Source organism: Ursus arctos, unplaced genomic scaffold (genome assembly GCF_023065955.2).
Source record: "Ursus arctos isolate Adak ecotype North America unplaced genomic scaffold, UrsArc2.0 scaffold_203, whole genome shotgun sequence".
Lineage (NCBI taxonomy): Eukaryota > Metazoa > Chordata > Mammalia > Carnivora > Ursidae > Ursus > Ursus arctos.
The window spans coordinates 1-23,380 of NW_026622879.1; the positions used below are offsets into that span (position 1 = coordinate 1).

Consider the following 23,380-nt stretch of genomic DNA (forward strand, 5'->3'; position numbering starts at 1 on the left):
TGATGCTGTGTTTTATTATGTTCAGTTAGCCACTGTATAGTACATCATTAGTTTTTCATGTAGTGTTCCATGATTCATAGGTGGGTATAGCACCCAGGGCTCATCACAGAATGTGCCTTCCTTAATACCTATCACCCTGCTACCCCATCCCCCCAATCCCTCTCCTCTGAGACTCTCAGTTAGTTTCCCAGGGTCCATAGTCTCTCATGGTTCATCTTCCTCTCTGATTTCTCCCCTTTCAGATTTCCCTCCCTTCTCCTATGGTCCTCCACACTATTCCTTCTATTCCATATATGAGTGAAACCATATGATTATTGTCTTGCTGTGTCTGACTTATTTCATTTAGCATAATCCCCTCCAGTTCCGTCCATGTTGATGCAAATGTGGGTAATCGTTCTTTCTGATGGCTGAGTAATATTCCATTGTGTATATGAACCAATCTTCTTTATCCAGTCATCTGTGAAAGGACATCTCGGCTCCTTCCACATTTTAGCTATTGTGGACATTGGTGCTATGAACATTGGGGTGCATGTGGCCCTTCTCTTCACTATGTCTGTATCTTTGGGGTAAATACCCAGTAGTGCAATTGCTGGGTCGTAGGGTAGGTCTATTATTAATATCTTGAGAAACCTAAATATTGTTTTCAAAAGTGGCTGTACCATCTTGCATTCCCACCAACAGTGTAAGAGGGCTCCCCTTTCTCCACATCCTCTCCAACATCAGTTGTTTCTTGCCTTGCTAATTTTTACCACCCTAACTGGTGTAAGATGGTATCTCAATGTGGTTGTGATTTGAATTTCCCTGACGGCTAATGATGTTGAACATTTTATCATGTGTCTGTTAGCCATTTGTATGTCTTCATTGGAAAAGTGTATGTTCATATCTTCTGCCCATTTTTTGATTTGATTATTTGTTTCTTGGGTGTTGAGTTTCAGAAGTTCTTTGTAGATCTTGGATACCAGTCCTTTATCTGTATGTCATTTGCAAATATCTTCTCCCATTCCGTGGGTTGGTTGCCTCTTAGTTTTTTTGACTGTTTCCTTGGCTGTGCAGAAGCTTTTTATCTTGATGAAGTCCCACATGTTCATTTTTTCTTTTGTTTCTCTTGCCTTTGGAGATGTGTCATGAAAAAGGTTGCTTTGGCTGATGTCGTAGAGGTTGCTGCCTATGTTCTCCTCTAGGATTTTGATGGATTCCTGTCTCACACCGAGGTCTTTCATCCATTTGGAGTTTATCTTTGTGTATGGTGTGAGAGAGTGGTTGTGTTTCATTCTCTGTGTGTAGCTGTCCAATCCTCCCAGCACCATTTATTGACTACATTGTCTTTTTTCCACTGGAAGTTTTTTCCTGCTCTGTCAAAGATTATTTTGACCATAGAGTTAGGGTCCATTTCTGGGCTCTCTATTCTGTTCCATCGGTATATGTGTCTGTTTCTGTGCCAGTACCATGCTGTCTTGGTGATCACAGCTTTGTAGTATAGCTTGAAATCAGGCAACAAGATGCTCCTAGCTTTGTTTTTCTTTTTCAACATTTCCATTGAGATTCGGGGTGTTTTCTGATTCCACACTAATTTTAGGATTGTTTCTTCCCCATTTTGAAAAACGTCATTGGTATTTTGATCGGGATGGCATTGAAAGTATAGATTGCTCTGGGTAGCATAGACATTTTAACTATGTTTATTTTTCCAATCCATGAGCGTGGAATATTTTTCCATCTTTTTCTGTCTTCATCAATGTCTTTCATCAGTGTTTTGTAGTTTCTAGAGTATAGATCCTTTACCTGGTTAAGTTGATTCCCGAGATTATCTTATGGTTTTTGGTGCTATTGTAAATGGGATGGATTCCCTAATTTCTCTTTCTTCAGTCTCATTGTTAGTGCATAGAAATGCAACTGATTTCTATACATTGATTTTTTATCCTGCCACGTTACTGAATTGTTGTATGAGTTCTAGTAATTTTGAGGTAGAGTCTTTTGGGTTTTCCACATACAGTATCATGTCATCTGTGAAGACAGACAGTTTGACTTCTTTGCCAATTTGAACACCTTTTATTCCTTTTTGTTGTCTGATTGCTGTTGCCAGGACTTCTAGTACTATATTGAATAATAATGGCGAGAGTGGGCATCCTTGTTGTGTTCCTGATCTTAAGGGAAAGGCTCTCAGTTTTTCCCCATTGAGAATGATATTCGCTGTGGGCTTTTCATAGATGTTTTTTATGAGACTGAGGAATGTACCCTCAATTCCTACACTCTGAAGACTTTTAATCAGGAAAGGATGCTGCATTTTGTCAATTGCTTTTTCTGCATCGATTGAGAGGGCCATACAATTCTTGTCTCTTCTCTTATTAAGGTGTTCTGTCACACTGAGTGATTTGCAAATGTTGAACCACCCTTGCATCCCAGGGACGAATCCCAGGGACTTTGACCCAAACATTCTTAAGCAGGATGGTTCTTAGCTTCTAAGTGTTTGAGTTTCTTCCAAATTTTTTCTTGTGATTGAGCTCCAGTTTCAAAGCATTGCAGACTAAGAATATGCAGGGAATAATCTCAGTCTATTGGTATCGGTTGAGACATGTTTTGTGACCCAGTTTACCGTCTATTCTGGAGAAAGTTCCATGTGCGTTCAAAAAGAATGAGTATTCAGTTGTTCTGGGGTTTAGTGTTCTATATATGTCTATGAGGTCCATCTGGTCCAGTGTGTCATTCAAAGCTCTTATTTCTTTGTTGATTTTCTGCTTAGATGATCTGTCTATTGCTGAGAGTGGAGTGTTGAAGTCCCCTACTGTTCATACATTATTATCTATACATCTCTTTATTTTGGTTACCAGTTGGCTTATGTAGTTGGCTGCTCCCATGTTGGGGGCATAGGTAATTGTTATTGTTAGATCCTCTTGTTTGATAGACCCTTTAAGAATGATATAGTGTCCTTCTGTATCTGTAACTACAGTCTTTGGCTTAAAATCTAATTTGTCTGATATATGAATTGCTACCCCAGCTGTTTTTTGAGATCCGTTGACATGAAAAATGGTTCTCCATCCCTCACTTTCAGTCTCGATGTATCTTTCCATTCAACGTGAGTCTCTTGTAGACAGCATATGAATGGGTCATGTCTCTATATCCAATCTGCAACCCTGTGGCATTTGTGGGAGCATTTAGGCCATTCACGTTGAGAGTGGTTATTGAGAGATACGATTTTAGTGTCATGATGTTGTCTGTGAAGTCCTTGTCTATAGATTGCCTCTGTAGATGTCTGTTCTGTATCAGTCTTGGGGTCTTTCTTCCTTTAGTGAACCCCCCTTAACATTTCTTGCAGAGCCAGCTTGGTGGTCACATATTCTTTCAGTTTCTGCCAGTCTTGGAAGCTCCTTGTCTCTCCATCCATTCTGAATGACGGCCTTGCTGGATAAAGTATCCTTGGCTGCATGTTCTTCTCACTTAGAGCTCTGAATATGTCTTGCCAGCCCTTTCTGGCTTTCCAGATCTCTGCAGACAGGTCTGATGTTATTCTGATGTTCCTCCTTCTGTACATGAGGAATCTCTTCCCCCTGGCCACTTTCAAGATTGTTTCCTTGGATCTAAGATTTGTGAATTGTACTGTATGTTGTGGTGTCTGTCTTTTCTCATTGATGTTTGGAGTATTCCTCTCTGTCTCTTGGACACGAATACTTGTTTCCTTCCCCAGATTAGGTAATTTATCAGCTATGATTTGTTCAATTATATTTAATAGACCTCTCTCTTTCTACATCCCCTCAGGGATCCTGATAATTCTGATATTGAAATGTTTCATTGAGTCAGTAATCTCCAGTATTCTAATTTCTTGAAATTGGAGTTTTTTTAAGCCATGTTCCCTCTTTTTCCTTCTTTTCTGTCATCTCATCTAATTCGTTCTTCTGCCTCATTTTCCCTGGCTGTGAGAACATTCAGTTTAGACTTCATTTGATTCCTAGCATTCTTAATTTCTGCCAGATTTGCTCTCATTTCCACCCTTAGAGATTCTATATTCTCGTTAATATTTTTATTAATATTTTTTTCAAGCCTACACATCATATTGACCATTGTTACTCTGAACTCCATTTCTGACAATTTGGTTATATCCCTATCCATCAGTTCTGTGGCAGAGGCCATCGTCTACGTTTCTTTCCTCTGCTGGGGGTTCCTCCTCCTTGTCGTTCTGATGAGGAGAGGTTGTGGGGATGTACAGAGCCCAAATTATTGACCAGGACCCAAGAAAGGTGCACTTGCTTTATAGGGACTTTAGGGATGTGGGCTTCTTGATTTTTCAGCCTGCCTTCTGGGGAAGGGGCCCGCTGCGCTGATACCCAGGCAACCCTGTTTGGGCAGAGTTGCCCTGCCCCCGGTGGGGGATGGGCTCAGTGAGAACCGTTTTTTGGGGGCTTTTGTCCTCCAGCTGCTTTCCCTGGCAGCTTTCTGTGTCTCTTCTGAGATTCAGAGCAGCAGTGACCATATCCAAGCCTCCGTCTCAGAACAGAGAGATCACGGTATGCTCTCCACTGTGCTATCCAGGCCACTCTGATTCCGTTTCTTTCGGTGCTGCTACGAACCCGCAGCGTCCCAGGTTGTGCGCCCCACAGCTGCTCTCCTAGTTCTCGCTCCCAGGGCCAGCATGCCTCTGCCCTTTGTGCTGCTACAACCGCCGGCCGCCCCTGGTTTGCACACTTGCTACTGAGCTACAGGTTTCAGTCTGGTGCGGTGTCCTAAAGACCTTTCCCCGTTGCTACTGGTCTGTGAGTCTGTGCCCTGCTCCAGCGCGGGAGGCTTTTGCCTTCCTGGAGCAAGAGCATGGAGGCTCCCTCGCCTTTCCCTTTATCTTCCGATATCTGCCCACAGAATCTTGGCTCTCCACTTCATACCTCGAGACCAACTGCCGGAGGTGTTCTGTTTGTGGAGATCCAGATATATCTTCTTACACCTCAGGCTGATTTCATGGATGTTCAGGATGGTCTGGTAGATATCCAGCTCGACTCAGGGCACCAGTTGAAATAGGGTGTCCTACTCCTCCGCCATCTTTACCCCTCCAAATCAAGCTTTTCTTTTATTGGAACTAACTCGAGAGAGCCTCTGTTCTTGTTAAAAGAAGGCGCTGCTACAGTGTAGGGTGTGAAAATCTCAGGTGTGACCCCTGGCTGTCAGGTCAGGACAGGGCTGCACCCCTCCCATGGGGTCCTGGAGAGGACGCTGTCTTTTCTTTTTTTTCCATTGGATATTTTTTCCTGATTTGTCAAAGATTAGTTGACTATAGAGTTGAGGTTCCATTTCTGGAGTCTCTATTCTGTTCTAGTGATGAATGTGTCTGTTTTTGTGCCAGTACCATGCTGTCTTGGCGATCACAGCTTTGTAATAGAGCTTGAAGTCGGGCAACCTGATGCCCCCAGCTTTGTTTCTCTTTTTCAACATTTCCTTGGTGAACTGGGGTCTTTTCTTATTCCATACAAATTTTAGGGTAGTTTGTTCCAGCTCTGTGAAAAATGTCAATGGTATTTGGATAGGGATTTCACTGCAAGTGTAGATTGCATAAAAAGGGAGGATAGGGGCGCCTGGGTGGCACAGCGGTTAAGCGTCTGCCTTCGGCTCAGGGCGTGATCCCGGCGTTATGGGATCGGGCCCCACATCAGGCTCCTCCGCTATGACCCTGCTTCTTCCTCTCCCACTCCCCCTGTTTGTGTTCCCTCTCTCGCTGGCTGTCTCTGTCTCTGTCAAATAAATAAATAAAATCTTTAAAAAAAAAGAAAGGGAGGATAGACATTTAAAAATGTTTATTCTTCCAATCCATGAGGAATGTGTTTCCATCTCTTTGTATCTTCCTCAATTTCTGTCATAAGTTTTCTGTAGTTTCTAGAGTATAGATCCTTTACCTCTTTGGTTAGGTTTATTCCTAGGTATCTTATGCTTTTTGTTGCTATTGTAAATGGAATCAATTGCTTAATTTCTCTTTCTTGAGTAACATCGTTAGTGTATAGAAAAGCAACTGATTTCTGTGCATTGATTTTGTATCCCGCCACATTGCTGAATTGCTGTATGAGTTCTAGTAATTTGGGGTGGAGTCTTTTGGGTTTTCCACATAATGTATCATGTCATCTGTGAAGAGAGACAGTTTGACTTCCTTTTTGCCAATTTCAATGCCTTTAATTTCTTTTCGTTGTCTGAGTGCTGAGGCCAGGACTTCCAGTACTATGTTGAACAATGGTGAGAGGAGGGATCACTGTCGTGCTCTGACCTTAAGGGAAAAGCTCTCAGTTTTTCCCCATTGAGGATGATATTACTGTGGGCTTTTCATGGATGGTTTTCATGATACTGAGGAATGTTCCTTCTATCCTTACACTCTGAAATGTTTTTTTTTAATTTTTAAATTTTTATTTTTTTGATGTAAAGTTCAATGATTCATTAGTTGCATATAACACCCAGTGCACCATGCAATACGTGCCCTCCTTACTACCCATCACCAGCTTATCCCATTCCCGCACCCCGTCCCCTCTGAAGCCCTCAGTTTGTTTCTCAGAAGAGTTTTAATCAGGAAAGGATGCTGTATTTTGTCAAATCCTCTTTCTGCATCAATTGAGAGGATCATATGGTTCTTGTCTTTTCTTTTATTAATGTGGTCTATCACGTTGATTGATTTGGGAATGTTGAACCACCTTTGCATCCAAGGGATGAATCCCATTTGGTCATGGTGCATAATCCTTTTCATGTACTGTTGGATCCTACTGGCTAAGATCTTGTTGAATATTTTGGCGTCCATATTCATCAGGGATATCAGTCTGTAATTCTCCTTTTTGATGGCATCTTTGCATGGTGTTGGGATCACGGTAATGCTGTCCTCACAGAACGAGTTTGGAAGTTTTCCTTCTGTTTCTATTTTTTGAAACAGCCTCAGTAGAATAGGTATTATTTCTTCTTTAAGTGTTTGGTAGAATTCCCCTGGGAAGCTATCTGGCCCTGGGCTCTTGTTTTTTGGGAGCTTTTTGATCACTGCTTCAGTTTGTTACTGGTTGTCAGTCTGTTCAGACTTTCTACCTCTTCCTGTTTCAGTCTTAGTAGTTTATAAGTTTCCAGGAAGGCATCTATTTCTTCCATGTTGCTCAGGTTGTTGGCATATGGTTGCTGGTAATAATTTCTAATAATTGCTTCTATTTTCCTATTGTTAGTCGTGATCTCTCCCCTTTCATTCATGATTTTATGTGTTTGGGTCCTTTCTCTTTTCTTTTGGGTAAGTCTGGCCAGAGGTTTATCGATCTTACTAATTCTTTCAAAGAACCAGCTTCTAGTTTCGTTGATCTGTCCTACTGTTTTTCTGGTTTCTAGTTCATTGATTTCTGCTCTAATCTTTATTATTTCTCTTCTCCTGCCTGGCTTAGGTTTTATTTGCCATTGTTTCTCCTGCTCTTTTAGGTGTAAGGTTAGCTTGTGCATTTCAATTTTTCTAATTTTCTGAGAGAGACATGGATGGGTATGTATTTCCCTCTTAGGACCACCTTTGCAGTATTCCATAGGTTTTGTACTGAAGTGTTTTCATTGTCATTAGTTTGCATGAATTGTTTAAGTTCTTTAATCTCCTGGTTGATCCAATCATTCTTTAGCAGGATGCTCTTTAACTTCCAAGTGTTTGAGTTCCTTCCAAATTTCTTCTTGTGGTTGAGTTCCAGTTTCAAGGCATTGTGGTCTGATAACATGCAAGGAATAATCTCAATCTTTTGGTGTTGGCTGAGACCCGATTTGTGACCCAGGACGTGGTCTATTCTGGAGAAAGTTCCGTGTGCATTTGAGAAGAATGAGTATTCTGTTGTTTTAGGGTGGAATGGTCTGCATATAACTATGAAGTCCATTTGGTCCAATGTGTAATTCAGAGGTCTTGTTTCTCTGTTGATTTTCTGCTTAGATGATCTGTCCAGTGCTGAGAGTGGAGTGTTAAAATCTCCTACTATTAAAGTATTATTATCAATATGATTGTTTATTTTGGTTAACAGCTGACTTACATAGTTGGCTGCTCCTATGCTGGAGGCATAGATATTTACAATTGTTTGATCCTCTTGTCGGAGAGACCCTTTAATATTGATATAGTGTCCCTCTGCATCTCTTAATACAGTGTTTGGTTTAAATTCTAACTTGTCTGATATGAGAATTGCTACCCCAGCTTTCTTACGAGGTCCGTTGGCATGAAAAATTGTTCTCCATCCCCTCACTTGCAGTCTAGAGGTGTCTTTAGGTTCAAAACGAGGCTCTTGTAGACGGCATATGGATGGGTTTTGTCTTTGTATCCAATCTGCAACCCTGTGCGGTTTCATGGGAACATTTAGTGTGGCCACGTTGAGAGTCACTACTGAAAGATATGTGTTTATTGCCATCCTATTGCCTGTACAGTCCTTGTTTCTATGGGTTGTCTCTATAAATTTCTGGTCCATATTACTCTTGGGGTCTTTCTTCTTTGATAGAATCCCCCTTAATATTTCTTGCAGGGCTGGCTTGGTGGTCACATATTCTTTCAGTTTCAGGCTGTCCTGGAAGGTCTTTAACTCTCCATCAATTCTGAATGACCGCCTTGCAGGATAAAGTATGCTTGGCTGCGTGTTCTCATTTAATACCCTGAATATGTCTTGCCAGGCCTTTCTGGCTTTCCAGGTCTCTGTGGATAGGTCTGACATTATTCTGATGTTTCTCCCTCCTTAGGTAAGAAATCTCTTCCCCTTTGCTGCTCTCAGGATAGCTTTGTTGGTTCTATGATTTGCAAGTTTTACTATTATATGTCAGGGCGTTGGTCTGTTCTCTTTGACCTTGGGAGGGGTCCTCTCTGCCTTTTGGACACGAATGCTTGTTTCCTTCCCCAGATGAGGGAAGTTCTCAGCTACAATTTGCTCAAATATATCTTCTAGCCCCCCCTCCACCCCCTTGGGGATCCCAATAATTCTGACAGTGGACTGTTTCATGGCCTCATTCATCTCTTTAAGTCTGTTCTCATGGGCTTTTACCTGTTTATCCCAGATCTCCCTGGCTTCGTTCCTTTCTATCAGCTTGTGTACTAGATCACTAATTCATTTTTCTGCCTCATTTTCCCTAACTGTTGGAATATCCAGTTTAGACTGCATCTCATTCATAGCGTTTTTATGTTTGGTCTGATTAGATCTCATTTCTGCCCTTAGAGATTCTATATTGTCACTAATGGTTTTCTCAAGCGTGGCCATTGACTTCATGATTACTATTCTGAAGTCTATCTCTGACATCTTGCTTATATCCATATCCATTAGGTCTGCTGGAGAAGCCATTGTCTCTGGTTCTTTTCTTTGTGGGAGTTCCTTCTCCTACTCATTTTGTTGAGAGGTGGTTGAGGGAATGTGCAGAGCCCAAAATTCAACCACAACCAGGCAAGATGTACCCTAAAAACGTCTGGAGTGGTCAGAAGCCACTGCTGAAAAAACAAAGCCAAAATGAAACCCAAGAATAACATTCATAAAATTATTTTTTTTACAATTAAAAATAAAAAAAAGGAGAAGAAAAAAAAGAGAAAAAAGGTTGGTGAGGGGAGCAGGGTTTATTATCTCTCAGTGTGGGCGAGGTGCGGTGTTTACGTTCTTCCTGGGTGTATTTTGTTCTGTTTGTTAGAGGACACTACTTCCCAGAGTTACAGGGAAAATAAAAGTGGTGTATATATAAAGATAATATACATAGGGAAAAAAGCACTACATTGAAGCATGGATCTCTATAAAAAATAGAGGTGTGAATAAAAACAAGGTAAAAAGTACTATGAAATATGTTGTTTTAAACATCTAGTTGAAATGAGAAAAGGGTAAAAAGAAAAAATCAGAAGAAACATAAGAGAAAGAAGAAAAAGAAGAAAAAGAGTTGTATCTGAAAAATACACAAGCTGTGAGGAAATACCTGGAGCTCAATATACTATTTTCCCCTGGTGTTGGGGTTTTACAGTTTTGTGGGGGCCCCCGGGTTGGCGTGTTCTTGTTCTTCCAGCCCATCTTCTGGGGGAGGGGCCTGCTGCGCTGTTTCTCAGGCAGCCCCGCTTGGGCAGAGTTGCCCTGCCCCCCGTGTGTGGGGGGGCGCTGGGTTCGCTGGAACCTGGTGTTCTGAGCTTTTGTTCTCTGGCAGCTTTCCGTGGTTTTTCCAAGGAAGAGACCAAAAAAATGGCTGCACGCAGACCTCTGTCCCAGAAGAGAGAAATTATGGTGTGCTCTGCTCTGAACCCTCCAGAGCACACGGTCCCCGTTTTCGTAACCGCTGCTGAGAACTGCAGCCTCCCGCGGGCAGTGCGTGCCCACAGCAACCTCCTCAGCCGTCGCCCCACCAGCAGCACTGTCTCTGCCCTTTGTGCTTCTAAAACTGCGAGCGGTCCTGGTTCCGGAGCACGCCCCACAGGTCCTGGATCATGTTTGAGCACTGTTAGAAAGCCATTCCTGGCCCTGCCGCTCTGGGAGTTACCGCCCGGCCCCCGGTGTGGGATGCTTTTGCACTCCAGTGTTATATCACTGTCCGGGGTCAGATTGTGGCGGATCCGTCCCCCTTCTGCTTATCTTCTGATATCGGCCCATGGATTCATGACTCCTCCCTTCCTATCTTGGGACAGGGGGTGTTTTTCTGTGTGTAGAGATCCAGATATATATTCCTACATCTCAGGCTGTCTTTGTGGGTGTTCATGATGGTTTGCTAGATATCCAGCTAAATTCAGGGGACCGGTTGAAATGGAGTCCTCCACTCCTCTGCCACCTTGCCCTGCCCCACTCCGTGTCTCTATCTCTTACCTCCCATCTCCCTCCCCCTGGTTCTGATACTCTGGGTCTCTATCTCCTACCCGTCTTATGTCTCCTCTTGGATCCTCATGGTAGGACAGCATTGGAGGGTCTCAGGTGGGAGCCTCAGGACCTGGTGGGTGGTAGTTCTCAAAGAGTGGGCATTCTCGCCCCGAGGGCGAGGGCACAGTTGTGCCAGTGCCTGTTGCTCAGCCAGGAGAGCATGGGGTCCACCTGTTGTGGGAGATCCTGGCATTCGCATGTGGGGGGGTGGGATGGAGGCTGATGTGTGGTCCAGGGGATGGGAGTGGGGGTAGCCCTGGGACCGAGAGGAAGAGGGGGCTGGGCAGGCCGCGTGGTCCATCGGCAGATTGGCTTCTAGGTAGATGTGTAGGGCGAAGGGGATGGAGGGTGTGGAGTGACCCTAAGAACGGCAGCCTCGAGCCCCCAGGGTCCCTGAGGGCTGGAATGTTCTCCCGTCCCACAGCTGTCCTAAATTGTGCCCCCAAATTCGAGTCTTGAAGCGCTGACCCCAGGACCTCAGAATGGGACAGTATTTGGAGATGGGGTCTTTGGAGAGGTGATAAGGTAAAAGGAGGTCATTAACCAGCCCAGTGTGGCTGGTCCCCAGTGCGGCCTCCTGCTCTTGTAAGAGCAGACGACGAGGACACAGACACACACGGAGGACCGGCCACGTGAGGACAGGGGTAGAGACCCCAGGAGGCGCCCGCCCTGCGAGGCCTGCCTCTCTCCCTGCTAGCTCCCAGGATTGTGGAAACAGACACGCATGAGGTTGAAGCCGCCAGACTGTGGCTCTTCTGCCCGGCAGCCCGTGCTGACTAACGCACACCTACCACGTGTCTCTTGCTTCTGCCCACGGCCCAGGCGGCCCCTGGCCCTGCACTGTTCCCGGCTGCCTTCCTCACCCACTGGGAGCCCAGAGCTGTGGGGTGCTGGCCCCCCACGGCGGGAGGGAGCCAATGCACGGCGCGGCCAGGCTGGGCATCCCACCAGGAGCATCGACAGAGGAAGACTTTCCCCAGCGAGTGCTGGAATTTTTAGGGTGTTTTATTGTCATTAAAGAAAGGGAGAAGCAGCAGTAAAGGACATTATCGCGCTCCAGAAATTTCAGGAGAAGAAAACAACTACCCAAGGTACAGCAGTGGGTTTCCTTTGAGTGGTGGGTGTGCATTCTCTCCCAGGGGGCATGGGGGCTCCGCTTCTCCTGCCCTGCACAACCGTCTCTCCCATGCAGGGGCTCCGACCTGGCACTCGCTCTAAGCCCGGGCGGAGATCGTCCTGCGGGTCCGCCTGGCTTGGGCCCCATGGCCGCGGCACTCTCTGGTCATCTTCTCTCTGCCCCCATTTCCCCGGAGCAAGCAGGCGTTCCTGCCCAGCGTGCCTCGGGGCCGGGCCACAGGACGGTGCGGGCTGGGCCTGCTGTCCTGGCCTCCCAGCACCCGTCCACCTCTGTGCACTGAGGCTGCGTCCCGCCTGCCTGGCGACCAGGTCAGCAGGTGCCTCTGCAGGAGGCCCATCTGGCTGCCGTCACTCCTTCCCCGGATGGTGCCACCTGTCCCTGGGGGCTCCTGCAGTGGCCGCAGGCCCAGGGCCTTTTCCGCATGTTCTCCACTGGTGGAGAAGGTCTGACTGACCATTTGTGGCACGTTGGAAGCTTCTCTGTGGGGTGATGGTGGCCCGTGGCTTCCTCAGGATCTGAGACAACGTGCCTGCTCTGGGGGTGTCCTGCCCTCTGGAGCCTGGCCGGGACGGGGCTGCACGAGGCTGGTCTCAGCCAGCCAGACCCTGGGATCGCAGGCCGTCCAACTCCTCCAGGATGACCGCGGATGCCGAGCCCGGGGCCGACCCGGTGAGGGCCATCCTGCCCTGATGGCTCGGTGCGGCCCCAGCCGTATCTCGGTGGCTGCTTGGGAGGAGTCAGCCGGTGTTTGCCAGCTCATGTTGGGGGCACAGCCTGCTGTCACGTTGATCCTCCAAACGGGGGGGTCAGGGCCAGGGTGCAGCCCACGGTGTCCACGAGCCCGGAGGGTGGAGTTGCAGGCCCAGGGTGGCGGTGGTGACAGAGGGTGGTGAGGTGGGAGGGCAGAGGAGCAGGCCTGGCAGCAGGCCGAGCGGCATGAACGGATGCAGCCGGTTTCTTTGTGGGGTCGAGGGCAGCCCTGGACACCTGCTGCAGAGGGCCGGCCCTAGGCCCCCTGCCCGATCATGTTCCTGTAGTCGGGGACGATGGTGCGCTTCAGCTCCACCACCGAGGAGAAGATCCACTTCACCTGCAGCGGGCGGGCCAGGGGGTGAGCGAGATCTGGACCCCACGGACCGCCTCCCGCCAGAGCCTGCCACCCACACCCGGGACCGCGAGTGTGTGTAGGGTGCCTGGTGGGAAGGGCACGGGGACAGCGAGGGGGCAGTGGTGGGCAGTGGGGGGACAGCGGGGGGCAGTGAGGGGCAGCGAAGGGACAACAAGGGGACAGTGTTGGGGAGCGGGGGACAGTGAGGGGCAGCAGTGGGGCAGCAGGGTGATAGTGAGGTGGACAGCGAGGGGGCAGTGGGAGGACAATGGGGGGACAGCAGGGGGTAGTGGGGGGATAGTTGGGGGTAGCAGGGGGACAATGGCGGGACAGTGAGGGGACAATGTGGGCACAGCGATGGGGCACTGAGGGGAGAGCAAGGGGGTAGCTGTGGGACTGCGGGGGCACAGAGGGGGGACAGCGGGGGGATTGGTGCAGCTTTGGGACAGTGAGGGGGCAGTGAGGGGCTGCTGTGGGACAGCGAGGGGACAGTGGTTGGCAGTGGGGCCAGCAAGGGGGCAGTGATGTGGACAGCGAGGCCAACACGCGGACAGCAGGGGGAGAACAAGGAGGCAGCTGTGGGACTGCAGGGGGACAGAGGGGGGACAGCAGGGGGGTTGCCACTGGGCAATAAGGTGGAGAACGTGGGGACAGTGGGCGGGCAGTGGGCGGACAGTCAGGGGACAGCAGGATGCAGTGGGGGGACAGCGAGGGGGCAGCGGGGGGACAACAGGGGGACAGCGAGGGGACATCGAGGTGGAGACAGCGATGGGGCAGCAAGGGGGACAGTGGGGGGACAACGGGGCCACACAATGGGGCAGTGAGGGGACAGCAAGGGGGTAGCAAGGGGGCAGCGGGGGGACAGTTTGGGGACAGCAAGGGGTCAGTGAGTAGTCAGTGAGGGGTCAGTGGGGGGACAGTGAGAGGGCAGCGGGGACAACGGGGGACAGCGAGGGGGCAGCTGTGGGACTGTGGGGGGATAGAGGGGGGACAGCGATGGGGCAGTGATGGGGCAGCTGTGGGACAACAAGGAGGCAGCATGGGGGCAGCGAGGGGACAGTGGGGGACAGTGATGGGGCAGTGGGCGGACAGCGAGGGCAGCGAGGGGGACAGCAAAGGGGCAGCGGGAGGATGGTGAGGGGACAGCAGGGGGACAGCAAGGGGACAGTGGGGGGATAGTGATGGGACAGTGGGGGGACAGCAGGGGGCAACGAGGGGGCAGTGAGAGGGCAGAGAGGGGAACAGTGGGGGGACAGTGTGGGGAGAGGGAGTGGACAGCGAGGGGTTAGTGAGTAGTCAGTGAGGGGACAGTGAGGGAACAGTGAGGGGACAGTGAGGGGGCAGTGAGGGGACCGAGAGAGGACATTTTTGGGTCAGTGAGGGGACATCAGGGGCAGTGAAAGGGCAGTGAGGGGGCGGTGAGGGGGCAGCAAGGGGGCAGTGAGGGGACAGCGAGGGGACAGTGTGGAGAGAGTGAGGGGACAGCAAGAGGACAGAGATGGGACAGTTTTGGGTCAGTGAGGGGGCAGCGAGGGGACATTTTTGGGTCAGTGAGGGGACAGTGAAGGGGCAGCAAAGAGGCCATGAGGGTTCAGTGAGGAGACACTGAGGGGATAGTGAGGGGACACTGAGGGGACAGTGATGGATGTCAGGATAGCGAGGGGGCAGTGAAGGGACAGCAAGGGGATGGGGAGAAGTGTGGGGGCAGCTAGGGGACAGGGAGGGGATAGCAAGGGGTCAGTGAGGGGGACAGTGAAGGGGCAGTGAGGGGGCAGTGAGGGGTCAGTGTGGGTATAGTGAGGGGGCAGTGTGGGGACAGCGAGGGGACAATGAGGGGGCAGCGAGGGGGCAGCGAGGGGGTAGTGAGGAGCAGCAAGGGGACAGTGAGGGGTAAGCGAGGGGACAGCGAGGGGACAGTGAGGGGTCAGTGAGGGGTCAGTGTGAGGAGAGTGATGGGACAGCAAGGGGACAGTGAGGCAGCAGTGAGGGGTCAGAGGTGTGGGAGAGTGAGGCGACAGTGAGGGGACAGCAAGAGGACAATTTTGAGTCAGTGAGGGGGCAGTGAGGGGACAGTGTGGGGACAGTGTGGGACAGCAATGGGAGAGTGTAGGGTGTGTGTGGGGACTGTGGGGACAGCATGGGGACAATTTGGGACAGTGGGCCATAGAATGGGGACAGTGTGGGGACAGTCTAAACTGCAATGGGACAGCATGGGGATAGTGAGGGGCCAGTGAGTAGACAGTGCAGGGTCCATGTGGTGACAGAGAGGGGACAGTTTTGGGCCAGTGAGGGTATAGTGTGGGGACAGCGTGGGGTTAGTGTGGGAACAGCATGAGGATAGTGTGGGGACAGTGTGGGGATAATTTTAGGTCAGTGGGGTCAGCATGGGGTCAGTGTGGGGACAGCATGGGGACATGTTGGGATAGTGTGGGGACAGCGTGGGAACAGCATGGAGACAGCATGAGGACAGCACAGGGACAGCATGGCGACAGCATGAGGACAACATGGGGACATGTTGGGGCAGCGTGGGGACAGTGTGGGGACAGCATGAGGACAGTGTGGGGACAGCATGGGGACAACATGAAGACAGCATGTGGACTTTGTGAGCACAGCGTGTGGACAGTGTGTGGACAGCATGGGAACAGAGTGTGGACAGCGTGGGGACAGCATGGGGACATGTTGGACCAGCATGGGGACAGCATGGGAACAGCATGGGGACATGTTGGGACAGCATGGGGACAGTGTGTGGACAGCGTGTGGACAGCATGGGAACAGCATGGGGACATGTTGGGACAGCGTGGGGACAGCACGAGAACAGCACGAGGACAGCGTGGGGATAGCGTGGGGACATTTTGGGACAGCGTGGGGATAGCACGAGAACAGTGTGTGGACAGCGTGGGGACATGTTGGGAAAGCGTGGGGACAGAAGGCCGCAGTGAGGGGACGTGTGGGGACGCCCACCTTGAAGAGGGTCACAGTGGCACTGTAGCACACGCTGAGCAGGAAGAGGGTGATGAAGATTGAGATGGTGGTCCACAGCCCGTCCAGCTCCCCGTCCTGGTCCTCGGCACAGCTGTCGTCCAGGAGCAGCTCTGGACAGGAAGGGGGTGGTCAGTGCCGTGCCTGCCCGTGGGGGTGATTCCCTGGGGGACAGTCAGAGCCCTCTGCAACCTCAGGGTCCAGCCTCAGCACCCCCAGCTCTCCAGCTTGGGACTGGCCAGTGGGGGACCCCCTCCCTCTCTGCTCTGCCCTGTGCTGGGGACCCCTGGGGGAAGGCGCCCTGACCGCCTCGTGGCCTCTTCCCCTGGGGGCCAGGTCCAGAGGGTGGGAGGGTCAGCAGAGTCCAGGGAAGGGCTGGTCAGTGTCAGGGAGTGTCCTTGAGAATGAGTAGGTGGGAGTGTCAGGACAAGCTGGGTGTGGGGGTTTTGTGGGTGTTGGGAGGGGTGCAGGTGCCCTGGGGTAGAGGAGGGCTGGTCAGTGTGGTCAGGGTGTGGATGAGCTGCTGAGCAGCTGATGGGTGTTGGAGGGGGTAGGGAGCAGGCTGGTGTCCATGGTGAGGGTTCCCGAGACCGGCTCTGGTCTGGGCCCATGCCGGTTGTCCCGTGTGAGGCCCAGTGTGTAAGGCCTGTGTGCATGGACGTGCGTGTGTGAGTGTGCACCCATGTGTGTGTACATGTACAACCACATGTGAGTGTGCACGTCATGGTGTGCACACGTGTGCATGGACATGCATGTGAATGTGTACGCGCATGTGTGCATGAACACACGTGTGTGAATGTGTGTGAGTGCGCACCCATGTGTGTGCATGGACCCGCATGTGCACACGTGTGAGTGTGTGTGTGCGTGCAGGTGGCGCTGCTCAGCGGGACAGGCTTGTTTTCAGTGGGTGTGGACTCAGCGTCCAAGTGGGCCTCTGGGGTGGTCCCTCCCCTGGGTACGCAGGGCCCCCTGCCTCTGCACCTCTGGGGTTCGAGGAGGAGTGTCCCCACGAGTGGACAGGCCTGGCCCCAGGCAGGATGAGGCCAGGCAGGACCCCCGCACTTGAGGGAGGGTGGGGACCTGTTTGTGGGGTGCTGAGGACAAAGGAGGGCCTGTCCCCACACACGGGTCAGGCACGGCTACTGCATTGGCACAGAGCTGCCACACAACGTCTCAGGAGGCCCAGGGGACAGGGGGCCCAGGGCAGGAGGACAGGCCAGCATCCCACAGCTTGGGCTGGTACAGAGGTGGGAAAGAGCGTGCGCTCATTTCCCTGGGGGCTCTGGAGGGGCTTCTGCAATCCCTGTCCACACCCTCCAGCCCTGGGTAGCCCCTGGCCTGAGGGACGGCCCGGAGCGCCTGCCACCTCTGAGAAAGTCCCCTCTCCTGCCTCAGGCAATCCTGGCCACACGCTGTGGCAGCCTGTGCAGACCTGCCCACTCGGGGTCCAGGCCCCCGTGAGTCCTGCTCTCTGTCACCAGTGGTGACCCCTTAGCCTGGGAGCCGGCCTGTCTGTGCCGCCCAGAGGCCCGGGTGTCCTGAGCCTGCCTCGGAAAGAACCATGACAGTGTCGCAGGGTCCCAGGGCAGTGCTGGGTGCTTTATTTCATGCAGGGGTGCCTGCCCGGGAGGTATGTACACAGGGGTGGGGGCTGCGGCGTCCTCGTGGGACCCTGAGAGCCCGTGGGTGGGGGGCTTGCAGGGGTGCCGGGAGTGTTGCTCATTTACCCGGAGACTGGGAGATGGATTTCTGTGTGTGGTGGTTGTGTAGGGCTTCATGCATGACCGCACACGTGAAGACCTCTCCGCGTTGCCAGCGGTTCTTGTCCACCGAGAGCTTGCTGTAGAGGAAGTAGGTCCCATCCGCGTCCAGCTGGGGCGGGGTTGTTCGGATATTGGTCTCTGGCACCTGCTGTCCATTGCTCTGCCACTCGACATCAATGTCAGGTGGGTAGAAGTCTTTGACCAGGCAGGTCACGCTGACTGTGGTCTTGATCATCTCGTCCCGGGGTGGCGGCAGGATGTACACATTGGGCTGTTGGGCCTGCCCTGTGGGTCAGAGGTCAGCACACATGGTCACTCCGAGGATGAAGGGCTGGTCTTGGTCTGCAAGGCCCCCACCCCGGACCCTCCCTGCACCCCCACCCTGCTGCCCACCTCTGGCCTTGGAGATGGTCTTCACGATGGGGGATGGGAGGGCTTTGTTGTTGACCTTGCAGGTGAACTCCTTCCCCTTGAGCCAGTCCTGGTGCTGGATGGGAAGGACACTGACCACACGGTAGGTGCTGTTGAACTGCTCCTCGCGTGGATTCGTCTTGGCCGTGCGCACCTCCTGGTCACCCACGAACCAGCTGATCTGGACCTCAGAGTCTTCTAGGTCCACCACCACACATGTGACCTCAGGGGTTCGGGTAATGGAGAGGGTGTCCTTGGGTTTCGGGGGGAAGATGAAGACCGAAGGCCCTCCCTCCAAATCTGGGATGGTAAGGGAGAGAGAGTGCAGGGGTCAGCGTGTGGGTGGGCTTCCTCTTGAACATCCATTCCCCCCACCAGGCTGTGGTGTGTGTGGGCCATCTGCTTGGGGTGGAGAGCGAGGCCCTGCTGACTCACCTGGACATTTGGGACATTCCTTGCAGAGACATTTTTTGGGCACTGTGGAGAGAGCAGACTGGGGGTTACTGGGAGCCTGGGGTGGGCACAGGTTGGGGTGGATGTAGGTGAGGACCAGATCTTAGGGGGTTCCCAGACCAAGGACTGCAGTGGGGGTAAGCTGCCTGTGCTTGCAGTGGGCCAGGCAGCAACACCCAGAGGACTTCCCAGAATTGGGGGCCTTCAGGTGGGAGAGACAGCGGTACCTCCCCCTGTGCCCTGGGATGCAGCAGGCCAGCTGACCTGGCCTGTCTCCCAGTGGACACCCTCCCTGATGCCCGCCCTCTCACCTGTCTTTTCCACCCTGGTATTACTGGCCGGATGGGCCACGGTGCAGGTGAAGGTGTCACTGGGCCACTGGCTGGAAGGCACTGTTACCATGCTGCTGAGAGAATAGAGCCCTGAGGACTGCAGGACGGACGGGAAGGTGGTCACGGAGCCGGAGTTCCAGGACACGGTCACTGGCTCGGGGAAGTAGCCGGACACCAGGCAGGACAGGGCCACTGTGGAGCCGGTTGTGGCCCCGCAGCCGGAGGCCAGTGGGAAAACCGATGGGGCCGTGGTGGAGGCTGCAAGAGAGGAGGCTGTGTGAGCACCAGGGTCTCACCCCTGCCAGGGTCAGGGCAGGACAGCAGCTGCCCAGGCCTGGGGTATCCCTGGGCCCAGCGCCCATGTGCTTCCTGGACGTCTCCAGACCAGCTGCCTGGCTTAGTTCTCTGGGGTCACAGGTGCCGGACTCATCAGCCCGGTCAGCGCTGGGTGACCACCTGGGTCAGAGTCCCGTGGGCCTCAGGCTTTGTGTCCCCACCCAGGCTTCCTCTGGGTGTCTAGCCTGACCAAGCCCTCTGTCTGAGCCCTGACCTGTGGCCCCTGCTCGCAGCCAGCTCCTGCTGGTCCCCTGAGCCCACTGCCCTGCTGTCCCCTCCTGATTCTGCCTTGGACGAGGGGAAACGTGCCTCCACCCACTGCCCGTGACCCTCAGCCCGGGGCCCTCATCAAGGCCTGCCGACTGGACTGCAGACCCCACATCTTCTGGGTCGGCTGTGCAGCCAAAGCAGCCAGGCCCCAGCCCCTGTTCCTGCCCTGAACCCGCTGGTCCCTACTCAGGTCTTCCTGGCATGGCCTCCTAAGCTCACTGAGGGCCCTTCCCATCAGTGCCCCAGGCCTTGGCCATCCCTGCTCTGGGGCCTGTCCAGCTCCTTGCCGTCCCCAGAGTCCTCCTTCAGCCAATGTCTTCCCTGAGCCTGTCTGACCCTCAGCGTGGTGGAGGGGAGCCTTGCCGTGCCCTGGCTGTCCTCCCCTGCGTGGTGCCAGCACCCCAGGGCACCTCAGACCCCCAACCCCAGCCAGGCCTATGCCCTCTGACCCAGATCCCCTCTGCTGAGGCCGAGGGTCCTGCCTGACGTCCCATCCCACCCACACCCCAGGCTTGCAGCCCTGCCTCTAGCTCCGATCCGGCCCCTGATTCTCTCCTCCACTGGGCCCACTGCCCCGTGCCTCCCCGCTGGCTTGGGCGTGTCGACCCTCTGCTCCTCGGCCCCAAGAGCGTCAGTCACAGGACTCAGGCCCTGGGACAAAGACCTGTGGTCACCCTCGGCACCTCAAAGGTGGCCACTCCTGCCCCTTCTGCCCCAGAGACCTTCCCACCCAGGCTCTAGTCTCCACCCTAACGTGTCCACCCGGCCCGGCCAGCTCACCCTGTACCGCATGTGCAGGGACGCTCACCTGGACCCGAGCCCTCAGCTGTCTCTGTCCCCTGCACCTACTCAGCTCACAGCAGGTCCAAGCTCCTGTGAGCTCAGTCCTTCTGCCTTCATACCCGGAGCCCTCCGGGGGCAGCTCTGTCGCCCCTGCCCTCCCAGCTCCCTGGTCACTGCAAAAGCCCTGCCTGCTCCCCTGTGCCCCAGGGCAGCCCCCTGCCCCTCCTGCTCTCCCACCTCCCCTCTTCACCTGCAAGAACTCTGCCTGCTCCGGTGCACCCCTGACAGCCCCCTGCCCCTCCTGCTCTCCCACCTGCCCCTGCTCACCTGCAAGAGCTCTGCCTGCTTCCCTGAGCCCCTGGAGCAGCCCCTACCTTTCCTGCTCTCCCACCTCCCCTGCTCACCTGCAAGAGCTCTGCCTGCTGCCCTGAGCCCCTGGGGCAGCCCCCTACCCCTCCTGCTCTCCCACCTCCCATGCTCACCTGCACAGGCTCTGCCTGTTTCCCTGAGCCCCTGGGGCAGCCCCCCACCCCTCCTGCTCTCCCACCCGCCCCTGCTCACCTGCACAGGCTCTGCCTGCTCCCCTGAGCCCCTGGGGCAGGCCTGTAACCCTCCTGCTCTCCCAAACCCCCCCCCCCCCCCGCCGCTCACCTGCAGGAGCTCTGCCTGCTCCCCTGAGCCCCTGGGGCAGCCCCCTGCCCCTCCTGCTCTCCCACTGGCCCCTGCTCACCTGCACAGGCTCTGCCTGTTTCCCTGAGCCCCTGGGGCAGCCCCCCACCGCTCCTTCTCTCCCACCCGCCCCTGCTCACCTGCACAAGCTCTGCCTGCTCCCCTGAGCCCCTGGGGCAGCCCCCTGCCCCTCCTGCTCTCCCATCCGCCCCTGCTCACCTATACAAGCTCTGCCTGCTCCCCTGAGGTCCTGGGGTAGCCCCCTGCCCCTCCTGCTCTCACACCCTCCCCTCCTCACCTGCAAGAACTCTGCTTGCTCCCGTGCACCCCTGACAGCCCCCTGCCCCTCCTGCTCTCCCACCCGCCCCTACTCATCTGCAGGAGCTCTGCCTGTTTCCCTGAGCCCCTGGGGAAGCCCCCTGCCCCTCCTGCTCTCCCATCCGCCCCTGCTCATCTGCACGAGCTCTGCTGGCTGCCTTGAGCTCCTGGCCCATCTCCTGCTTGTGTTGCCCTGTCAGGCCCTTGCTCACCTCCAGCTGGTCTTCCCTAGTCCTTGGAGCTCATGGACCACAGCAGCCCCCTGCCCCTCCAGCCCTATGGTCTTTCCCACACAGGTCCCTGAGCTCAGCTCCAGACTTCCTTGTGTCCCTAGGCCTCCCTGGCCTCTGCCTCCCGTCCCAGACCCTTTAGCCCAGGTCAGGCCTCTGACGCCCACACCTGGGGCTCCTGCAGCTGTTGAGCTCCCTGCTCAGCCTCTGTGCTGTCTGGGCTCTGAGCTCACGGGAGCCTTGCCAGCCCCTCCTGCTCTGCTCTGCTCTTGTCCTATTCATGGGATGCAGCCCAGGGTCCCATGGCCAGCTCCTCTGACCCTGTCATGGGGCTTGAGCTGGTTCCCTTGGCCTGGACAGGACCATTAGCCCACGTGGAGGCCTCTGCATCCCCTGTGCTGAGCCAGCCCCTCCCTGTGTCCTCACCTCAGACCCATCTGTCCACCTTGGCATTCGTCCTACAGTGGTCAGGCTGGTCCAGCCCCTGGGCTGCCAGCACCGGTGGGTATGGGCAACCCTCAGGCTTCTGTCGACCGTGCCTGTCATGGTTGGACGGTCCCCGTCCTGGGTTCCTTCATCAGCGTTGGTGCGTCCAGCAGTGTTGGCGTGGGTGAGCCCCTCCCCTGCCTCCCTCGTGCCTGCCCTGGGTTGGTGCCACGGACCCCTGGCAGCCTGCCTTCCCTGTGTTGCTTCAGCTGCTCCAGCCCCTGCATGGGGTCCTGAGGGCCTGGTCTCCCGTCAGCTCCTGTAGCTGGTTCTGCTGTCCCACCTCACTCCCGCGGTCCGGGCTCCGTGCAGACCCCACTCACCATGGTCGCAACTGTGGAAGCAGCTCCCCTGCAGGCATGCTCGCCCCTGCATGCTGCCTCCTCCCTGCTGATGCCCAGGCACATGTGGCTGAGCTCTGTGCCCACAGCCCTGCTTCCTAGCGTCCAGGCAGCCCCGGGAAGACTAAGAACAGGATTGAAACCAAGAGGCATGGTTTGCTTCCTGAAGTTCCCTTTTTTTCTGGGTGTTTTCTGTCTCAGAGGGCCTGGGGGGAGTCCGGGCACGGCCAAGGCTTCCCCAGGTGGGCGTGTGGTGTGGGGTGTGGCGGGTGCCCGGGGGCCCAAGGGAGAGCAGAGGAACCTCCCACCATGTGCTGCTCTTGCTCTCTGCCTCCTGCAGGGATATGCCTGCTTCCTGCTCCCCTGCAGACGGGTCCACCCTGCTCTCAGCTGAGCCCTGAGCTGCCCCAACCCTGGTGGGCTCCTCCTCGTGCCCCGGCCGACCCGCAGCCTGGGCGCACACGGTCCCACCCATAGTCTGCGGACCAGCCCCGGGCTTGTCCTGTCCACACAGCAGGTCGGCCCCCCAGGTAGAGTTCTGTCCTCCTCGGGCTCCGTCCATGGCTGCAGCTCGAAATTACGTGACCTCAAAGTGCATGTTTGGAGGGCGGCGTGTCTGAAGCCGCCGTGGCCCGGGTCCACTCAGCCAGTGGAAACGCGGCAGCAACCTCTGTGGGTCTCGCCGTGCCCCCTGAAGCAGAGCTGGGAGGCCCGTGGGAGGGTCTGCCCTTGCCCCCCGTCTCCCCTGATCTGGGAGCCTGTGTGGTTGGAACGCCCCCCGCCCACCGGAAGCGCGTGGGCCGGTGGCTCCCCCTGGGCCTGCCCTGCGGCCCAGTGCCGGTCTGTCCACGCCTTTTAGAGTCTCCAGGAGAAAGAAGGAGCGATTTGCTCGAGGGCACGTGGGGGCTGCCCGGGACACCTGCCTGCAGCTGTTAGACCATATCTGGAGAAGGAA

General features: G+C 54.3%; 1 gene segment (V, D, J or C); it reads right to left on the bottom strand.

The window, feature by feature from the left end:
* Positions 1 to 12,937: 12,937 nt before the first annotated feature.
* LOC125282866 (immunoglobulin heavy constant gamma 2-like) lies at positions 12,938 to 22,459 on the bottom strand. The segment is given in 7 exon segments: positions 12,938 to 13,036; positions 16,016 to 16,146; positions 17,761 to 18,081; positions 18,190 to 18,507; positions 18,643 to 18,684; positions 18,972 to 19,283; positions 22,408 to 22,459. Coding segments are annotated over 7 exon segments (1,260 nt in total).
* Positions 22,460 to 23,380: the final 921 nt, after the last annotated feature.